This window comes from Dipodomys ordii, unplaced genomic scaffold, assembly GCF_000151885.1.
Source record: "Dipodomys ordii isolate 6190 unplaced genomic scaffold, Dord_2.0 Scaffold32, whole genome shotgun sequence".
NCBI classification, from domain to species: Eukaryota; Metazoa; Chordata; class Mammalia; order Rodentia; family Heteromyidae; genus Dipodomys; species Dipodomys ordii.
Window position 1 is genome coordinate 3,207,336 of NW_012267248.1, and position 21,554 is coordinate 3,228,889.

At 43.9% G+C, this 21,554-nt stretch overlaps 1 protein-coding gene and 2 long non-coding RNA genes across 3 annotated transcripts in view; all 3 read right to left on the minus strand.

The window, feature by feature from the left end:
• Positions 1 to 6,269, minus strand: part of LOC105985966 — a 13,073-nt gene extending 6,804 nt beyond the window's left edge. Inside the window, exons 1-3 of the long non-coding RNA XR_001175087.1 lie at positions 6,197 to 6,269; positions 5,539 to 5,582; positions 4,825 to 4,993 (exon numbers count right to left, since the gene is read on the minus strand). This is a non-coding gene — a long non-coding RNA (uncharacterized LOC105985966). The remainder of the gene's footprint in view (positions 1 to 4,824; positions 4,994 to 5,538; positions 5,583 to 6,196) is intronic.
• A 4,046-nt stretch (positions 6,270 to 10,315) lies between these two features.
• Positions 10,316 to 12,236, minus strand: LOC105985965. Its single transcript, XR_001175086.1, has 2 exons — positions 12,152 to 12,236; positions 10,316 to 10,550 (listed from the first exon to the last, which is right to left on the minus strand). It is a non-coding gene; the product is annotated as an uncharacterized LOC105985965 (long non-coding RNA).
• Positions 12,237 to 12,459: 223 nt separating this feature from the next.
• Positions 12,460 to 21,389, minus strand: LOC105985964 (ribonuclease P protein subunit p40-like). The gene is made up of 6 exons (XM_013016685.1): positions 21,231 to 21,389; positions 20,113 to 20,180; positions 18,951 to 19,018; positions 16,399 to 16,494; positions 15,346 to 15,468; positions 12,460 to 12,564 (listed from the first exon to the last, which is right to left on the minus strand). Exons 3-6 carry the CDS (start codon positions 19,000 to 19,002, stop codon positions 12,551 to 12,553), a joined length of 285 nt encoding a protein of 94 aa, XP_012872139.1. The 5' UTR covers positions 19,003 to 19,018; positions 20,113 to 20,180; positions 21,231 to 21,389; the 3' UTR covers positions 12,460 to 12,550.
• Between the last annotated feature and the right edge of the window lie 165 nt (positions 21,390 to 21,554).

The following is a 21,554-nucleotide window of genomic DNA, read 5'->3' on the forward strand; positions in this document are numbered from 1 at the left end:
ATATCAGGGTTGGTTACCCAGCGGGTACTTAAGGTTGTGTGGGATTCTCCACGGGGTCAGAAGAATGCTCAAAGGTCCTGAATAAACTGCTGAGAAAAGAGCTCGGTGTTGCGTCTTTCTTGCTGGTCGAGACGGACACGACAAGTGGTGGCCCGTATGGGGAACCTCAGCCATAACCTCAACAAGGACTCAGAACTCTCTGCGGTCAGGGTGGTGCACCGGTAAGTTCCCAGGTAAAGTGAGAATCCTCGACAAGAGCGGGGGGATTTTTGCTCTTCTCTGTAGATAAAGAGAGAGCAGGAACCCGGGGCTAGTCAATAGAGTAGCCAAAAGTGAAAGTAAAAGATTGTTTGCCAGTTTTAAAAATTTTAAGACATGGGCGCTTCTTCTTTGCACCCAATTTTTTTGGCTCTCAATGAGCTGCTGCACTCAAAGAAGTTAAAAATAAAAAGGAGTACTTTAGAAAGATTTTTGGATGAATGTGACATCGTTGCCCCGTGGTTCGCTGTCTCCGGAAGCCTCACGGTGGCCTCTTGGGAGAAACTAGGGAGGGACCTAGATTTTGCCTCTGAACAAGGAATGCTTAAGAGCGGAGTGAGACCAATATGGAAACTGATAAGAGGCTGTCTTGAGGACCAGCGCTGTAGTGAGGTGGTACAGAATGGTCAGGCTGCCCTAGAGATGCTGCAGGAAGAAAGATCAGAACAGGCAGGCAGTGAAAAGGGGAAGAGCAGGGGGAGATTATACCCCGATCTTGCTGAACTAGAGACCTCTGAGTCTACCGACTCAGAGGAACTACAATCAATCATAGAACAAATAGAGAAAACAAAAATAAGAAAGAGGAGGAAAGGGAAGGAGAGAGAGAACCCAGATAAAGATGAATGCACACCATCCATGCGCCGCACCGCCCCCTCGGCCCCTCTGCCCTATGCAGAGGGCCCCAGAAGTAGCAGCTCTGGCTGTTCCTTCAGCCCAGACGAGTGGAAAGCAGTCAGAACCGAGTTACATCTAGCCTGTCCAATATTTCAGGATCCACAGGGATAGCGGTATCATGAACCTTTAGATTTTAAGGTGATAAAATCTTTAGCTGAGTCTGTGTGGACCTACAGGATCACAGCCTCCTTTACTGTAGCCCAGGTAGAGGCTCTAAGCAGGCACTGCATGATGCCCAATGATTGGAGTGGGCTTGCACGAGCTTGTTTGAGCCCAGGTCAGTATCTAGATTGGAGGGCTTTTTTGATTGAATTTGCTAGTGAGGAGGCTGCAGCCAATCAAGCTGTGGGAAACCCAGCTTGGGACAGAGATATGCTGCTTGGACAGGGGAGATTCGCCAATCAGCAGACAGGCTACCCGGTTCAAGTTTATGAACAAATCAATAAAATTGGCATTAAGGCATGGAAGGCCCTACCAAACAAAGGCGAGGTGAGTGGCAATCTCACCAAAATCTTGCAGGGCTCTACGGAGCCGTTTTCGGACTTTGTTGCCCGTATGGTTGAGGCCGCTGGCAGAATTTTTGGTGACCCAGACACAGCCATGCCATTAATTAAACAGCTTGTTTATGAGCAATGCACTAAGGAATGCAAGGCCGCTATTACCCCATATAAAAATAAGGGATTAGAAGCATGGATGAAAGTTTGCAGAGAGCTGGGTGGACCACTAACTAATGCTGGATTAGCTGCTGCTGTGGTGCAATTAACCCAGAAGAAAGGGGGAGGCTCAGGTGCATGCTTTAGATGCGGCAAGATGGGACACATAAAGTGTAATTGCCCTGAAAAGGGAAAAGTGATAGAAACAGGAAAGGGACAACAGCCGCCATTGTTACTGCCATCTCCTTGGCGGCGGTCGGAGCGACCACCGCGGCCGTTGCCCTGAGTCACACTGTACAGACGGCTCAAACCCTAAACAACCTTTCTGCTAATGTGGCACAGGCCTTAGATGTACAAAAGGGCATTAATGCTCAGTTAAAAGGAGGTTTAATGGTAGTCAACCAGAGGATTGATCTGGTTCAAGAACAAATTGATATTCTCTGGCAAATTGCCCAGCTTGGCTGTCAATGGAAATATGCTGGTTTATGTGTGACCAGCATTCAATACGAAAATTACACTTATGCTGCAAATTTGTCTAAACAGTTGTCTAGTTAGCTTTTAGGTAATTGAACTGGGGAGTTCGACAGCCTGATGGAACAGCTCAGGGTTGCCATCGTCACGGTGAACTCGACCTGAGTGGATGCCGGATTGGCGGAGGGGTTATCTTCATGGATCTCCGCTGCCATGAATCATCTTAAGGAGTGGGTGGGTTTGGGAGCCCTGACAGGCCTCCTGGTATTAGCCTCCTTGGTATGTCTGTGGTGCATTTGCCAAATTAGAGGTTCTCAGCATCGCAGTGCAGCCATGATTATCCAAGCCTTTACAGCCATTGAAGCAGGACAGTCCCCCCCATGCATGGCTTGCCACTCTGAAAGACTAGCCCTTTTTGAGCACAGGATGCGAGGCTCGAGCACTGCACTTGAGGTCCACCGAGGTCGTGGGCCCCAAGAAGAGCATGTCTGATTGCATGTGGGTTGATGCTCTAAGTCCCACCTCTGTGAAAAAGGGTATCAAGACGGGTCTGGTAATCATTGGGTAGATAACACCTGAGTGAGGATCAGTACAATGTCCCAAATTTCTTCAACAGAGATCAGACCTCTACTCTTGCCTGTTGCAATATAAAAAAGGGGGAACTGTAGAGAGCTGCGTGCAGCCGCACCTTAAAGATGGCGCCGGCTTCCGCCCTCTGCCTTCCTGATGGTGAGCGGTCTCTGTGGTAAACAACTCCTTATTTGGCTAAGGCATAGAATCTGGCTTGCTTCCACGTACCTGGACCTATTGATGGCTCCCACGTGGCATATCAGGGTTGGTTACCCAGCGGGTACTTAAGGTTGTGTGGGATTCTCCACAGGGTCAGAAGAATGCTCAAAGGTCCCGAATAAACTGCTGAGAGAAGAGCTCGGTGTTGCGTCTTTCTTGCTGGTCGAGACGGACGTGACAGTGCAGAACCAGAAGAGCAGGAAAGTGGGAGGCTGGGAGGAGAAACAGGAGTGAGGAGCTGATGAAAACAAGCATCTATAAAGTCAGCTCAAAGTGCACGAGATGAGCTCTCTACTTCAATGTCTGGATCTATCTTTTCTCTTTTTCTTATCCCAGTCGGACAAGCCTCAGCACTGTCCAGGTCAGTGACTGGACACTGGAGGGAGGAGCAGGCTGAAGAGCAGCAAGATTGGTGAGAGAAGCTCCAAGAGGCTCAGGAGAGGACTCAGGTGGTCTCACGGAAGATGTACAACGTCACCACAGAAGACAATGGTGTGTGTGAGTGTGTGTGTGTGTGTGTGTGTGTAAAACATGAGGCTTAAATTCATGTAATTCATCCTGGTTTAACAATGAGCAGTTCCACACAGACACACACACACACACATACACACACAGAGACATGATTTTCTAATTGTCTACAGCAAAATTCTGTCCACTGATCAAGGCTTTTATTTCAAGTCAAGGAAGAAGGCAGTTCCTTCTAGTACCACACCACAAAACTGAAATTAGAGACCCCAGAATAATATTGGAATTATAACATTTCAAACCATAGGCATGCTATTCTGGAAGCAGAGATGGGGAAGACTGAGGTCCAAGGCTAGTCTAGGCAAAGTGTTAGCAAGAAGACCTTATCTCAACAAAGACTTCTGGCTTGGTGGTTCATGCTTATAATCCCAGCTATGTGAGAGGTATAGGTGAGGGAACAGGAAAGCTCAAAAAGTATTTAAGTATTCATACTTAAATACTGGAAATGTGGATCAAGTGATAGCTTGCTTAGCCATTATGAGGCTTTGAGTACACTCAAATCCTAGTACTATCAAAAACAAACAAAAACAGATATGTGTTCATTTGCTTGATTTAGATAACTATACAATATATACAGCTCTTGAAACAGATTGTATATATGTGGTAAGTGTATGGATTCTTTCCTGTCTTATAAAAAATACTTAGGGGCTGGGAAGGTGGCACAGTGGTAGAGTGCTTGACTTGCATGAATGAGGCCCTGGGTTTGATTTCTTAGCACCACATAAGCAGAGAAAGCTGGAAGGGAGCTGTGGCTCAAGTGGTAGCTTGAGCTGAAGAGCTGAGGGACAGTGCCCAGGCCCAGAGTTTAGGCCCCAAGACTGACATCATCATCATGATTATCCTCCTCCTCCTCCTGCTCTTCCTCCTCCTCCTCATCATCATCATAAAGAAATACTTAGAACTTGGGGAAGATAGGAGAAGTGAACACTAGGTTCACTGGCTGATGAATAAGAGTAGGGGGATGTTCATTCGTTTTCTATTGCATATCTTCAAGTTCTCTCTGTAGTTGCTAGGCTGAACTTGAAGAAATTGTACTGGATGTAATAAAAAATAAAAATTTCTCACGTGATCTAGAGTAATTATCACAAAGTCTACCCAGTTTATTTTAGAGCTCAGCAATAGCAATTACTATTTGGTAGGGAATGCATTTCTACTTCAGGATTGAGGTCAGCAGGTACAGCACAAGTACCAGACAGCTGTACATTATCTGTAGAGCACTCTTAGCCAACATGCCTGAGCATGTGCTGGGTGTCAGCTTTAAAATCAGTTATTTGCCTCTGAAAAGGAGTCATTTATGTCAGACCTATAGAAAAGGCAGATGAGTTCATTAACTCTGCTACCAGTGCCTTTCAGAGGAAAATGACAGTCCGTGAAGCCTTGCAGGACTGTCCTGTTCAGAGCTAGTACTTGGAAAACCAACCCTAGCCCTGACACAAACACTGGCTCTGCATACCTGATTGCATCTGACATCTTGGTCCTTTCTCTCTTCCTGTCATCCGTGAGACACCCTATGAAGTAAATGAAGTCCTGGCCACAACAGAAGAGCTGTCCATTGCGTTGAGCAGCACCAGCTTGCTGTCTGTAGTGGTCATGTTCAGGGCACTCTGGACTTCTTTCATCACCTGGAAGTCATTACAAGTTCCAGTGAGAAGGAGCACTTTGGGAACAGACTACTATAACCGTTTTACTATTCGACAACCAAGACTATAGAAAATGCATCCCTAGTCTGATGTGCTTTGCTTTGCCCAGTCTGCACATTGCTTATTTTCTGGAAGCAGAGGTGCTGGGCACAGAATACCCTGTAACTATGTAGCATCAAGAACAGCATAGAAAAGAAAGATCCATGCATCTCCATTACTGGAAAGCCTTTTTGACTCTTTAGGTTACCAGGACTGGGTATTTCTACAGTTTGAACAGCAGGTGGCATATTCAACCACTTTTAAAAAAGTGAGTCCAGTCACATCTTTTTTTTTTTTTTTTTAACTTTGGACAGATACCTAAATGAAAGTGAAAACCCATGATGGAAAAGTGTGAGAGGGCACTAAATCATTTAAAATGATCTTGGAAACATGAAAAAAATCACAAGTAAAGGGACAGAAGTCTAGAAATGTATCAAGAATCAAGCCCTGAACTGCTTGCTCTGGGTGAGCAAGGCTAACACACAGACCTTCTGTCCGTTGCTTTCCTTTTCTGGAAAACAATCTGCTCCAGCTGTGTACAAAGGAAAATAAACAACATTAGAACTTAAAACTTTGGTGAGTCCCAGTGCAAGTCCCAGTGCACTGGCTTTTGAACAACAATCTCCTAAACAACAACCTCCCTGGCCTTTGCAAGCTGCCTTTTGAGGTACTAGACAATGAGTATGCGTAGAAAGCCCCTTGCCGTGTGCCCTGCCACAACCCTAAGACCATCAGTGTTCTAAGATGGCAGGGAAACTCCTCACAGGACAGAACCCAGTCATTGTTATTTTGTACAAACAAGAAACCTGTCAAGGTGAGAGCTATGGCAAAGCCGCAGCCCCTGCAGATGAAGAGCTCCAACCTGGGAGGTGGCCTGAGCACAGAGGCACTGCTGCTTCCTCCTGGTAAGAGCCAAAGTTCCCACTGGAGCCCACACCAGTAGAATGGAGCAGATGCCCAGCACATGCCTACTGCCCCATGTCAGTGCAGCCAGAGTGATTAGCTGCCAAGCTGCCAAGTCCCCTCTGCTTCCCACCTCCTGGGGACATTGTGGACCAGCCCAGGAGGTTTCAGAAGAGTATAAAGACCCATTAAGCAGAGCAGGCATGGAGAAGCACAAAGTACACAGCAAGGCGCATCTCTCACTTCTGGGTTTAGAGTTATTCTCAGATGATTCTGTGGATAACAAGATGTGGGTGAAGCCATCTTGCTTCCTGACAACAATATCTCTGTATCTTTTCCCAGCCGTCACTCCTGTAACAGACGTCTGTATGTTGGTTATTCCATTGGCTGTTAGTGCATCCATGAACGGAGATGTACCTGCCAAGAGTTTGAAATCACAGTGAGACCACTGTGATGTCCTATCACCAGTTCTCTCCCAGTGTCACCTCAGAATTAGACCAGAATGCTGGTCACAGACCCAGGACTTATCAACACCAGACTGTCCAAATCAGAACCTTGTCAAAGGCTACTTCAAAGATATCTTTCAGTTTCAATCTATGTCTGACAGAAAATCCACCCCCTACTTATTTGGTCTAATATGTACAGTTATAAACTTGGAGAGTTTTAGAGGATGAGATTAGAGAATGGGTTTCTTGTAGAGGATCTGCTGTAGGTCTGACAAGCTGGAAGGAATAAGGAAACAGCCTAAAGAAATATGAATACTTAGGCCAAAGTAGTCAAAAAACTTCTCTAATGCAAGAAGGTCCTGTGACAAACCTGTCCTTGCTGGGCCATGTCCTGGTGTGGTGGGGCCACGTTAGACTCTGGTCTCTGTAGAGCAACACACGTCAGGGCTTCTTCCACGGCCTAGGAGGTGACTTAAAAAGGCTACATACATCAAGGGACTCTCTTCCTCCCCCCGGTCCCATTCTACCAGTGTTCCCTCATGACACAATTCCTCAATGCCAAACTGGGTGCTTTTCCCATTGGGTTCAGAAAATGCCTAGACAGCCCTGCCCTCTGGACAGTTGGAGAGTGGCTTGGCCAGGCAGTCACTGGAGGATCCTCACAGGCAGCCCAAAACTTAAGAGCAGAGTGGATCTCTGACATTGCATGCATCTTCACTCACCCAGGAAGAAAGTGCCTTTCACACTACCACCTGCATCCACCTGCCACACAAGATGAAAATCGATCCTGCTCATGAGTGGGGTGGGGGCATCAATCTCTGTTCGGAATTAGAATCCCCTGAATGTCCTGGCCAAGTGAGACCAAGGAAATAGACTCTTTAAGGATCTGGGCAAGTACCTAGACTTCTGGTAGCCCTGCCTGAGGACCAATGAGGCAGTGTAGGTGGAAGAGATGGAGCGGTGGACAGAGTGTGTAGTTAGAGGCTCAGGATATCAGGGAGATGGAGAAGAAATTCTGGAAATGAAAAGGTCAACAAACACCTCATGGGATGCATCAACAATAGCATATCAAGCAGAAACAAATATATTGTTTAAAGACCAGGTTGAAGAATTATGATCAGATAGCAATAAAATTAAGCAATTCTGACCACAATGTTCAAGGCTTCTGAAATAAGACAAAACCACAAAACTGGTGAAGAAAAGGGAAACAAGATATGGAACTAAGGCATAGAAAATGGTCAAACTTACATATGTCATTGAGGATCTGTGTCTAGAATATTTAAAGAACTGGGGTTTGTGAGTCTTTTTCTAGTGGTTTATTGGAGATAAGAGTCTCACAGAATTTCCTGCCCCGGCTGGCTTTGAACCGTGATCCTCAGATCTCAGCCTCCTGAGTAGCTAGGATTACAGCCATGAGCCACCAGCACCCGGCTAATTTTGAGCTCTTCTAAGATAGACATTTAATGCTATAAATTTCCCTCAGAATTACTTTAGTAGCTCATGCTTGTAATCCTAGGTACTCAGGAGGATGAGATCTGAGGATCACAGTTCAAAGACAGCCCTAGAAAGAAAGTCTGTGAGATTATTTCCAATGAACCACCAAAAGGCAGGAAGTAGAGCTGTGGCTCAAGTTTTAGTGTACTAGACTTGAGCACAAAGATCCAGGAGAGTGCCCAGGCCCTGAGTTCAAGTCTCAGGACCAGCATGCACATAGGCATGTACACACACATGCACACATGCAAACATGCACCCACACTCACACGCACACACATATACATACACACATACACACAAACACACCAATTGATTTAGTGCTGATTATTACGGTGCATATTATTATTACAATGGCATGTTATTTTAAAACTTTTACTCAGGTTACCTTCCTAATTCTTTTTAGCTGCTTCTTTAATCTATGAATTATCAAGGTACAGACTTACCAAATATTTTGGAAATTTTCAAGGATGTTACTGATTTTTAATATAGTTCTACTCTTATCAAGAGATCTCATACATGGTTTCCATTATTTGCAATAACTAGTATATGTCTGAGACAAGTGGAAAAGGCCAATTAAGTTGATGTTGGGTGTAATGAACCCCAAGTAAGTATTCAAATGTTTTTTCTTTCTTGCGATCGTTTCTAACATACTTATAAGATTATTTCTTTGCTGCTTTGTATGTCCCTCCCCTACGGTATAACCCCTACTTTCACTGTATTTGATGTTGGTATAATTTGTGGAAGGGAAGGGAAAAAACAAATTGCTTAAATAGGGATACAGGTGGACCCATTGCAACAATGAGATGTACAAGATGTTATGTCAAAAAATGAACTTTACAACTTTGGCAGGGGCGGGACAGGGGTGGGTCTGGGGGCTGAGAGAGGAGAAAGGAAGGGTTGGGAAGGGGAAACAAAGGAGGAGGCAATAATGCTTGATAAGAAATGTACTCATTACCTTGTCCATGTAATTGTAACCACTCTGTACAGTATTTTGACAATAATAATTCTATATATAATTCTATGTAATTCTATATATATAATTCTATATGTATATATTTCTATATATAATCTATTATATATAATTACATATCTATAATCTATATAATTATATATAATCACATATATTATATATAATTATACAAATAATTATATATATTATATAAATATATGTGTGTATATATGTATAAATGTGTGTGTGTGTATATATGTATAAATGTGTGTGTGTGTATATATATATATATATATATATATATATGTGTGTGAGATCAAATACAATGAATCTTAAATCTGAAATTATTGAATAGACCTGTTTGACCTAATCACATGTTCCACATGCACTTGAGAAAGATGGGTGTCTGCTGTTGTAGGGTAGAATATTCTATAATTATCAGTTTATGTTGGTTGATAGTGTTGCTCACGTCTGCTATATTTTTGCTGATTTTCTGCCTATCTACCATTACAGAGAGAGACATTAAATCTGATACTGTGCAACTGTGTACTTCTCCTTAGAGTTGTTTTGTTTCATGTGTTTTGAAATTGATTTTCACTAGTTGACTAGAAGGACGAACTTCCTCAATGATTTGTGTCTACCGTTTCTGACATCTCTTACCCTAACAGCTCCATTCACAGTTTGCCCTGGTGCTAAGCCTTTGCTTTTGGGGAGTCTCAACTTTATGTTTCCTTTCTGGTTCTTCTACCTTATCAGGACCTAAGTTTTCTTGGCTTCTCTGCTGCTCCTCCCTCACCCAAGGCTGTGAAAAGCAAAGCCCAAATTCACATTCTTCTAGTTACTCTGGTTTTTGGCTTCCATTGATTTTTTTTCCTTTTGAAAACTCAACTTTCAGTTTCTGAATACATTTAAAATATCTTTTTTCCCTGTGTATTGGGAAAGCTGTTTTTCATGGGCTTCCTATCAGCCACATTGCTAGAAATAAAATGGAACTTGTTGGTTAACAATTCAAAGTTCCTACAGGTCCCTCCCTGGTCCAGAGGCAATAAACACAGTGAGCACAGCTGATGAGGACCCATGCTGGCCTGACATCCAGGCTCTTCTACTAGCAGGGAGAACTCAGCAGCTTCCTTACTATGCTGTGCCTCAGTTTCCTCATAGTGAAGAGCCTTACCACAGAGACAGGCCTTGAGAATAGTGATACAGGTCTTCTTCTCATTGCTTGATGAAAGCTGCAATGAGCAACAGCAGCCCTTACTCAATGGTCCCCTCATTCCAGCTGCCATGACAGCGCAGTGAACACAGCCTGTGCTTGCAGTGACGGAGAGGATGAGTGACGAGCCAGTCACTGAGCATGCACCTGATGCCATGTGGATAAGCTGAGCAGGCCAGAATGCAAGCAAATGCTGAGCTGAGGAGCATCGTCAGTACACAGGCCCATGCACACACAATGAAGAAACCAGAAAACAAGAGTGAGTATAAACAACAGATTTTAAAATTTTATAAGGCTCAGGGAGGACAGTTATCGAGTGTCTGAACAGCCATCTGAAGACAATAGTCCTGGTTATTAAAAATCACAAAGTTGTACACATGTTCACCTCCTTTGTGAAAATCATGCTTATTCTCTCTCCAGGAAACAGGGCTGTCTGCAAAGCCTTGAACTGACAAGGTAACCCATGGGTCCAGGTTTGCCTCATAGAAGTAATGACTGAAAAAGACAGATCATCCTTAACAAAACAGAAGATAGAGGAATTTCCACACTTAAATTTTTAAAAAATCTATTCAGGATATTCTAATGATCTTACAGTTTGGCTTTAACTTATACAAACTAGCAGATGCAGAGTAGGTTCCTGATGCTATATTGTAAGTTCCATAAAGATCAACACACTACACACAAAACAAAAGCTACAGCTCTCCCCTAATTCTGGAACATCACTGAAGACTCAAAGAACCATGTTAGGAGTACAGCTAACACTTGTCTAGTGTGTGCAAGGTCTATGCTTGAGGCTCAGTGCCACAAAACAAACCAACAATGACAAAAGAACCCAAATCACAAAATTCCATACACTGTATAAAAGGATGGTTCCCTCCCAGGAAAAGTAATGTTTTCAGTCTGATTAGTGAAATGTCAAAGAGTAATTCACCAAGTTTGTCAAAAATTGTCCTTCTTGTAGAAAACCAAAGTACTAAGCTAATAAATAGTAAAAAAAAAAAAAAAAAGAAAGAAAAAAAAGAACAACAACAACAAAAAAACCCCAGATTATTGGGTTCAAAAGAGTAAAACCCCCAGGGGGCTGGGAAGTTGGCCAGTGTTAGAGTACTTGCCTTGCATGCATGAGGCAGAAAAAGGTGGAAATGGCGCTGTGGCTCAAGTGGTAGAGTGCTAGCCTGAGCTGAAGAGCTGAGGGACCCAGGCCCAGAGTTCAGACCCCACCACTGAACCCCCCCCAAAAAAAACAACAAAAAAACAGTAAAACCCTCCCAGGTACAAGTGTCTCAAATTTGTAATACTGGCTACTCAGAAGGCTAAGATCTGAAGGAATGAAGTTTGAAGCCAGCCTTGGCAGAAAAGTTGACAAAACTCCATTCACACGAACAAGCCAAAATTAGGGCTGGAAGCAGAGCAAAAATGGTAAAGTGGCAAGCTGAAGAAAATGACTTCAAACCGCACTGGTGACTAAGACGGGGGGGGGGGGGAGAACACTGAAGACTTTAATATGAAGGTATTTTAAAAGTAAGACCACAGAAAACACTAGACAGGATAATTCTGTCCTCACATTAGATCCAATGCACACATTATTTATACACAACCTCCCACAATGACAAAAAAAACCCACAAAAACCCACAAAAAAAAAACCCCTACCACTCTATTCAACCCTTAGCATACTGTTAGAGCTTAGTGAGTCAAAGATTTTCAGTGCTGGAACAAATCTTAGGTACGTTTCGGCTGATCAACTCTCTTCTACCCTATTTCTGTCCACACCATTTCAAATTAAACATTTTGTACAACTCCAGTACTAAAAGTTAAATGTAATTCAACCTACAGAATTCTGCTCTGTGAATGATGTTCTAACTTTGATTGCATCAAAATGGCTCAGGTTGGAGAAGCAGGAGAAAGAGGCTTGTCTGCTCTGAGCCTCTGCCTCCTCATTAGGAAATGTGACTTGCTCTAGCACATTCCTCAGCAAAGATGACTAATCCAAATGAAACATAACATTTCGATGCTTGATCCCAAATTAAGAAAAGGGGCCTGCCTTGTGCTCAGCATGCCACCATGGCACCAAAACAAAGTAAAAAAAGGTGCTTACCACAGCTGTTCCAGTGGGACACAGATCTTCTCTGGAAGGATGAGGCCAGTGATTGTACACAAGCAAGCCCTGGCCACCACTGAGTTTGGCTGGTAAAAGCAGAAAGTTGATACGAAATTATGAGGCTCGTTATTTCTACCACAAAGCAAACACAGAGAAGATATTCGGAACTACCGTGAACTCACATCCTAGGGAATGCATATCTAACAAAATAAAACAGCAGGCCAGAGCCCTGCCTGATTCCCAAATGTACATACCTATAGGTCTGCGTTATAGAAGGCTGTGCCCAGCCAGTCAAAGAGCTCTGGACACCGCAGGATGACTCTGGCTCTCTCTCCCTTGAGCTCACTGCTCTGCAGCACCAGACACTGCAAACCATTCACTGTGCTCTGCTCTACTTTAGGATGATGCTTCTGAATTTGGTGTTTGGAAAAAAATGACATCACTGTTGGCTCCTCTGCTCCTTCAAACATATACTAGACTATATGAACATATATGAACATCACAAACAACTCTAGTGAATCCCCGGCAGTAACTCCATTCCTTTCAGAACCATGGGAAACTGGTAGAATTAACACAGCAGCTGTGCAAAACTGTGTTCAACTTAGATGATTAAATCTGCTATCTGCTGCTTGTGCCACAATTTTGTAAACACTCACCTTCTTTGATGCTTTCCTGGCAACACACAGTGCTTTCAGACCTGCTCTGTATTCCTTTCACTTGCTCCAAGAAGAACATTTCAACTCTAAACATGAAACCCAGGTGTATGAACATTAGTGAACTACAGTATGATCTATACAGGAAACACAAGAAGCATGAATGGCAGCTTCCCATTGAAAGACCAGGAAAACCTGTTACTTTTCAGTGATGGCTGTGAAGGCAGCAACCTTAGGAGGTAAGAATAGGGCCCTCCACAGGACAGGGCAGGCCTGCTTACTGCCAAGTGCCACAACTTCAGTCTTCCTCCCACACAAGACAGGCTCCCAGCCCAGTAGAAAGCTTCTTGGCTATTGGGTTCCATTCCATGATGGAACCTTCTGCAAGTGCCAACTCTCATGTGATGGTGAATTTCAGGTGTCATGTTAAGTGGAGAGCAGGTAAAGCACTGTCTTTGGGTGTGTGTGAGGGTATCCACACACTGCCATGGCAGTGGAGGGACTGCCCTAGATGGAGGTGTGCATCATCTGGCTGGCTGGGGGCCCAGGACAAGCAAAGGGAGCAGAGGAAAAGGAAACTTGATCTCTCTTCTGTAGATGGTACGTTCTGGAGTACACACATCCCTTCTACAATTAATTAAGAATATAACCATGATATAACTCCAAATAGAATTCGAACTTCTGTGTCCTTGGGACTCTAGGACTTGTACACATGGTCCCCTAAGTTCTCAGACCTGTGGCCTTGGATTGAGGAACACCAACAGCTTGCCTGGTTCTGAGGCTTCCAGACTTGGGTGGGCATTTCTAGTCTCTAGCTTACAGATGGCTGTGATCGACTTCTTGTCCTCTACATGGTATAAACAGTTTCTCCTGGCCTGTCTCTCTTCTCTAGGATGATAACTACCATACACTATGGGCAACTGTTCCTACTGTTAGGAATGAAATCCCTTGTCTTGGACAGGAGTTGCTACTTTATTAGCTGGCAGACTGAATCTCAGAATCCACACAGATCCTGAAAAGCTCTGAAAGCAGTCAGCAGGCTTAGGAGCAGAAAGCCACATACACCCCATTGCAGGGAAGACTTCAAGTGACGGTGCCTTCTGTAAACCTCTCCCCCTTCTGCCTCCCTCAACTTCACCAAAAGACACGGATCTTCACTGAACTAGGATCTAGGGAAGCAACCTTGCTTGGCTGTGACCAAAAGTTTCCCACAAGGAGCAGAAGGATGTGAACATCTCCACAGTAGAGCCACATGCTTCCCCACCCCCCAAACAAGAGCACTGCACCATTATACTTCCTCATGACTGGGCCATTAGAATTGTGTAGCTGCCCAAAGACACAATGTTTAGATAGGAGCAATGGGAAGCAGATTAACAAATGTAATGAACAAACCTAATGGACATCAAAATTTGAACTAAATTGTAGTCAACCACAAGTTACAAGTTTGAAATGAAACTTAATGTACAGCTGTGTTACTGCCTACTAGCAATGAGCAAACAGATCACACATGCCTCCATAACTAGTGGTCATGTGAAACATTCTGGCCACGAATTGAAGGTGAAACAGAGGAAAAGAAGGGAAGAAATGGGGGAAAGCTGCCTGCTCTAAACTTCGTCACAGGATCTCTGTCTGAATCTACAGGGAAGCCACAAAGTTTTAGGCAAATGGTTTCAGACCTAGCTTATTCTCAACCATGGTTCTAAGCCCAAGAGAAGAGCTGAAGCAGCTTTTTAAATAATGTTTGAACAAAATGCCCTTCAGTAAAGTGATGAATCAAAAATCAACATTTAGGGCTGGGAAGGTGGCTTAGTGGTAGAGCGCTTGCCTTGCATGCATGAGGCCCTGGGTTCGATTCCTCAGCACCACATAAGCAAAAAGAAAAAAGCCAGAAGTGGCGCTGTGGCTCAAGTGGTAGAGCGCTAGCCTTGAGCTGAGGGACAGTGCCCAGGCCCAGAGTTCAAGCCCCACAACCGACAAAAAAAAAAATCAACATTTAGTAATTAGCCTTTAAAATCATCATTATATCGAGAGCCAGAAGACATAGGCTCATGCCTGAAATTTTAGCTATTCAGGAGGCTAAGATTTGAAGACTGAGGTTTCAAACCTGCCTAGACAGAAAAGTCTATGAAACTCTTATCTTCAATTAACTATCAATAAGCCAGAAATGGAGCTGTGACTCAAGAGGCAGAGCACCAGTCTTGAGCAAAAAATGGTTCAGTGAGATCATGAGTCCCTGAGTACAAGCTCTGCTATTGGCACGCAGGCAAGCACACGTGCACACACACACACACACACACATCAATGTATCAGGGCTGGGAAGGTGGCTCAGTAGTAGAGTGCTTGCCTTGCATGCATGAGGCCCTGGGTTTGCCTCCTCAGCTACATAAGCAGAAAAATAAAGCCAGGTGCTGTGCCTCAAGAGGTAGGGCTCTGGCCTTAAGCTAGAGGGCTGAGGAACACTGCCAAGGCCCAGGGCTCAGCCCCCATGAGTGACAAAAAAAAAAAAGATATAACATTACAAATAGTTATTCTTCATACCTGCACAATGCCAAGCCAAAAGGAAATCAAACGTCAAAGCCTTTTCTTTGAAGGACCAACATGTTCTTTTATACTTCATAGACTCTAATATAAAAGATGAATCCATCAAATCATTGGAAACAACTTAAAAACAGAAAAAAATGGATACTTAATTCCAGTACAAATACTGTGCAAATTTTTTTTTTTTTTTGCCCGTAGTGGGACCTGAACTCAGCTCTCTAGCTCAAGGCTAGGACTCTACTACTTGAGCCACAGCACCACTTCTGGCTTCTTCTGCTTATGAGGTACTAAGGAATCAAACCCAGGGCCTCATGCCTGCAAGGCAAGCACTCTACCGTTGAGCCACCTTCCCAGCCTATGTCCACATTTTTACAAAGTTTATTATACTGAAAATGATGTTGCTCTTCGGTTAATCAAGTCAAAACTATCTTTGCAGTGGGTATATCTAGAATAAGAGCTGTCAACAAGTATTTTAAGATTATCTTTCCCAGGTCAAAGAACTAGAACAGGGGTCCCCTGAATCCACTGTGGATGCAGCAGCTTTAACCACTGCTATCCACACTGGGTAGTCAGCTGACCCAAAGACTTAGGAAAACTAAAGGAATTCTTTATAAACAACCAATTGTTAGGTTGGACTGTCAGTGGCTCACAATCTAGCTACTCAAGAAGCTGAGATCTGAAAATCAGTTGAAAGCTGGCTCAGGTTAAAAAGTTTGTGAGAATCTTATCTCCAATAATCTACCAAAAAATGTGAAAGTGGAGCTTTGGCTCAAGTGATACAGCACCAGCCTTGAGAAAAAAAACTAAACACAGTGCCTAGGTCCTTAGTTCAAATTACTGAGGTTTGAAAAAAAAACACAAAACATAGCAGCTGAAGCTGAAGAGAAGTTGATTCCACAGCAGTCTCTGTTTCCCTCTGTGAAGTCCAATCTGCAGCAGCTCAAGTCCCACTTTCACTGGCAAGAACTAAGGTCAGAGGGGTCCTAACCCCGACTGTCCTGCTATGGGAGGATGACAGCTTGGGAGCACTGCCAGACTGGGGAGAATACTCACTGAACTTCCTGATTTTTCTGCCAGAATACTGAGAGGGATGACCTTGAAGTCCAGTTTCTTCATAAGTGTCTTTATCCAGGGATAAAATCAACTTTCCTATAAAACAAAGAGAAGTTCCCATAAGAGAGATGTGAAAACTTCCCTGCTATCAGCATAACTATCCAAATGTGAGGAACTGATTTATAACACACAGAACATTTATATGTAGGTACATACATAGGTATTTACTTATATACATGCATCAGTATTATTAAGAGCAGTATAATTAGAAATTATCTAAATTTCTATTAAAGAAGAAATTATTTGAAATATTGTTTGTCCTTTGCCAGTACTGGGGTTTGAGCACAAACCTTCTATCACCTAAAACATGGACCAGACCCTTTTTTGCTTTAATTTTCCTTCCTTCCTACCTTCCTTCCTTTTTCATTCTTTCTTTCTTGCCTTCCTTCCTTCCTTTCTTTTTAATTTTTTGGTGGTCGTGGGGCTTGAACTCTGGGCTTGGGCGCTGCCCCTGCACTCTTCAGCTCAAGGCAAGCCCTCTACCTCTTGAGCCACAGCACCACTTTTGGATTTCTAGCAGTTTATTAGAGGTAAGAGTCTCACGAACTTTCCTGCCTGGGCTGGCTTTGAACCGAGATCCTCAGATCTCAGCCTCCTGAGTAGCTAGGATTATAGGCGTGAATCACCAGCGCCCGGCTTCTTTTTTTCTTCCTGTCATGGGGCTTTGAACTCAGGGCACGGCACTGTTCCTGAGCTCTTCCACTCAAGGCTATCATTCTACTTCTTTCAGTGACAATGCCACTTCTGGTTTTCTGATGGTTAAGTGGAGAACAGAGTTTCCTGAAATCAGATGCCAGTGGCTCATGCCTCTAATCCTAGCTACTAAGGAGGCTGAGATCTGAGGATCACAATTCAAAGCCTGCCTGGACACAAAAGTCTGAGATTCTTATCTCCAATTAACCACCAGAAAACCAGAAGTGGCATCATAGCTCAAGTGAGAAAGTGCTCACCTTGGTCTAAAGATCTCAGGGACAGCACCTAGGCCCAGAGTTCAAGCCCCTCGACTGACCAAAAAAATAGAATCTAATGCACTTTCCTGCCCACGATGCCTTTCAGCCACAATACTCAGATCTCAGCCTCTTGAGAAGTTAAGATTACAGGCATGAGCCACCAGCACCTGGCTGCTTGAGAGATATTCCAAATAAGATCTTGCTTTTTGTTCAGCCTTGGACAATGATCCTTCTATGTTTGAATCCTGGGCAGTTGAGTTTATTGACATGAACCACATCAGTTTGTTGAGATGAGACTAACTTCTATGCATGCTAGACTCAAATCTTAAAGCTCTCCATCTCTACCTCCTGGGTAGCTGAGATTATAGGTATGCTCTAACATAACTGGCCCTCAAATATCTTTAAAACACTAAACACTATAAGTTACAATCATGTGTGGTGACACATGACTATTGGTCCAGCACTACAGAAGCTAAGCCAAGAGATCTGGAGTTCAAGGCAGTTGAGGTAAGTTCCAGGCCCGCCTGGGCTACATGGTAACATCCTGCCTCAAAAAACAAAGCAAAAAAATTGTGAGAACTCCATGTATTGATATGGAAAGATACCTATGATGTGTAACTCAGGAAAAAAGAACAATGAAAAACAGTGTAGCACAATGTACTTTATGTATAAAAAGATTTCTACATGTTGATAAAGTCATAGAACATGCTGGGAGAATTAACATCAAACTGTTCATTCTAAGAATAGAATGAGTTAGGAGGAACTAGAGACCATCACTTTACTCTGTATAGATCTATATTGTTGGATCTTTTTAAACAAATATTTTGTGTTTTCACTAGGTAATTCTACAAAGGAGTTATCATTCAACAAATTAGCTCATAAGTACAATTCATCTTGATCAATATCTCCCCTTTCATCATTCTCTTCTTCCCTCTCAACTCAACTCCTGGCTTCTTTCTTAATTTCATATGATATGCATTGAATAAGTACACTGTCCTCCTCCTTCTGACCTTCTTACATATAGCTTTCAATTTCTTGGTATGCATTTGGCTGGATTTGTTTTTCTAAGGAATTATACTGGTGAAATGAATTCTCCCTTGCAAATAGCACACTTCAGCTAATAAATTTGTGTACACTTGCATACATCTCCACTTGTGTATATTTGTAACATTTCTAAATTAGTCCTAGCTTCCACAGAGGAGAGAAAACATGCATACTTTGTCTCTCTGCTTCTGACTTACTTCACTTAATTCCTTCCCAGGTCTATCCATTTCTCCTTCAAGTGATATAATACATTCTTCCTAATAGATGAGTAAAATTCCACTGTGTATATAGACCACATTTTCTGGATCCGTTCATCCACTGAGGGGCACCGTGGCTGATTCCATCCTTGGCTATGGTACATAGTCCAACAATGAACATGACTGTGCAAGTGGCTTTACTATATTCTCATTTGTAATCTTTTGGATGAATTCGTGAGTGGTATTGTTGGTATTACAGAATGCATTTTTTTATAACCAAAGGGAAAAAGAAAACAATTACCATTGAGTAGCAGATCAACAGTATTATCTTCATCAATATTTGTATTGAGCATCAGGCATTGCAGGAACCTGTAAGAGAAAGTTAGGAGGAACAATTAAAACACAGAAGACATCACAAGTTAAGTCATTAATTTCATGAGGACAGATCTTCCAGCCACCACACCCCACATAACTCAGTGACCAACACACACAAGGGAAGCTGGAAGACATGGAAGGCTGAGCTCCAGCCAGCTCACTCCCCTCCATCAAGGTTTCTAATTTCAGGCAGAAAAATAACATAGAATGGAACTTAGTCTCCACGGGGGGTTAGCAGAAAGACACCAAGAAAAAGAGCAGGCACTCCTCAGAACAGTTCTAGGCTAATAATCAAAAGCTATTCAACTTTTCTTCCAGATGTTATACAGGGACCATGGGCTTACCATTCAGATATAGGATGTGAGATGTTGAAAAAGGCCTGCCACAAAGTGTCCATGCCATGAACAAAATAACCTCAGACTTTACAGGGAAAAATGCTGATGCAAACAGATGACATGTCCAGCTTCACATGTAGCCCCAGAGAGAGCAGTGATATAGTAACCAGACTTCACAAACAGGAAGCTACAACAGTGTAGCTCCATAGTGAATGGCTTCTGAGGGGAGGGTAGAATCCCTACAGACACTCTGAAATACAACTTCAAACGATGACTCCAAGAAAACAACTGCAACTAGTCGGTACAGCAGATACAATTGGGACTGAGGGAAACAGAACAAGGTCAGGAACACAAAATCTAAGGACATTCTCAGGACATTGAAATAATAAACTACCACTTAACGAGACTGAAGCAAATGGCAGGACTGAGAAAATGAAGGACACAGAGTGATATACACAGGACTACAGATCCTTTCCAAACAAGGGTGTTAGCACTGGTGGTTCATGACTATTATCCTACCTACTCAAAAGACTGCTATCACAGTTCAAAGGATCACAGTGCAAAGCCAGTCCAGGCAAGAAAGTTCATATGACTGTTAATCTCCATTTAAACACCAAACATGGAGGTTTGGCTCAAGTGGTACATTTATTAATACAATAGGTCTTATTTTCATAAAGATTAGCATCGGATTTATGGGAGTGAATGGTGCACTATTTCTTCACAAGTATTGCTGGACACACAGAGGCAACACACCTCTTAACAGATCAATCTCAGGCAAAGAGAAATTGAACAACTCAAGCAGTTCACTTCTTCATGGCAACCTAGGGTACAAAGAAGAAACATTTTAATGGAAAGATCATGCTTGCATTTTACCTTTTGCACATGAGCAATATACTTCAGGTTCTGTTTCTCTTGCTACTTTGTTTTCAAAGAAATACAATGGAAGAGATTATTGCAGGTTTACCCTGGAGTCCAAGGAGCACAGGGAATTTAGGAACTCTCAATTATTAATACGCTCCTCAGAGAGCAAAGGGCTCCTGCAGGGTTCAATGTTCTAGAGATGCCACAGGCCAGTCCAGACCTTTTAGGGCAAAACAACTCGACCTACTGACTGAGATGAGCTTTACAAGCAAACCAACAACCTGAAATAGCAGCAGATTCCAGCTGTTGCTCAAGTGCTCACACTGAGGCCCAGCCTTAAAGCTCCAACACCAACACCAATGTGTTTCTGAGGGAGCGGGTTACTTAATGTCTGGGACATATCAAACTAACCAACTTCAAATATAAAATGCTTAAACTCGTGCCATCTTAGTTAGGTTTGGGGAATTTCTCGATTATCAAATCGGCTCCCATCAACGGGTTAGCAAAGCAGGTGGCTTCTTGAGCCAGGGCAGGACGAGGGGCTGGGAAGAGGCGGGGGTAGACCAGCTGGCCACAGAGGGAACCGGGCTGTGGGAGGACACTGAGGCGGGAAGGGGGCGCGAGACACCAGCCGATTTCATGTGGACAGCTGCACCTCAGGACAGGCACAGCTGCCCAACTGCCCCGTCCCCGTCCAGCCCCTCGCAGGGCTCTCAGAAACAATATTCCGGCTGCTGGGACCCGTTAGAAGTTAAGCCGCGCTTTGGACAACAACCACCAGGCTCTGCGCGGTCTTATCTCAAAGGAGTCCTGCAGCAGGGCATCCTGGGAGTTGTAGTCCTGCACTGCAGAGCTCTACGGGGCCAGAGCACCGCGGAGACTACAACTCCCAGGATGCCTAGTGATGGCCCGCCCCTCACCGACAGGGAGACTACCGCCACGCGAAGCGTGGTGAGACGTTTCCCCAAACCCTGTCGCGGCCTTAGCGTGCACGGAGGACGCCGGCTCACCCGGTAATTGTGATAGTGCGCCTCCACTAGATGCCGGTGGCGTGACTTGTGGTGGCTGAAGTTGGATCTCTCGCAGACTAGCAAGTGCCGGGGCGCCTCTCGAAGCCTTCGCAGCGTGGTCATAGTCTCCACCACTCCTGGACTGCGCTCAGCGCCAGCTCTTGCGCTCCTCCCTTTTTCCTCTTCCCGCCCCTTGGCCACGCCCATGGGTCCCTAAGCCAATCAGTCACCGGCACCGCCTTTATGCCTCTCCCACCCAGGCCACCCTGACCGGTGCGCAGTGCTGCCTCCGGACGACTGTCCTGGGCCCCTGCAAAGTTGAAT

Excerpts from the sequence above, each read along its gene's own strand:
- LOC105985964 (XM_013016685.1), bottom strand. The coding sequence starts at position 19,002 with ATGCTCAATACAAATATTGATGAAGATAATACTGTTGATCTGCTACTC. Across the intron at positions 16,495-18,950 it reads TGTTGATCTGCTACTCAATG|GAAAGTTGATTTTATCCCTG; the intron begins GTAATTGTTTTC and ends TTTGTTTTATAG. Across the intron at positions 15,469-16,398 it reads CAGAAAAATCAGGAAGTTCA|TTGTTTCCAATGATTTGATG; the intron begins GTGAGTATTCTC and ends TCTGTTTTTAAG.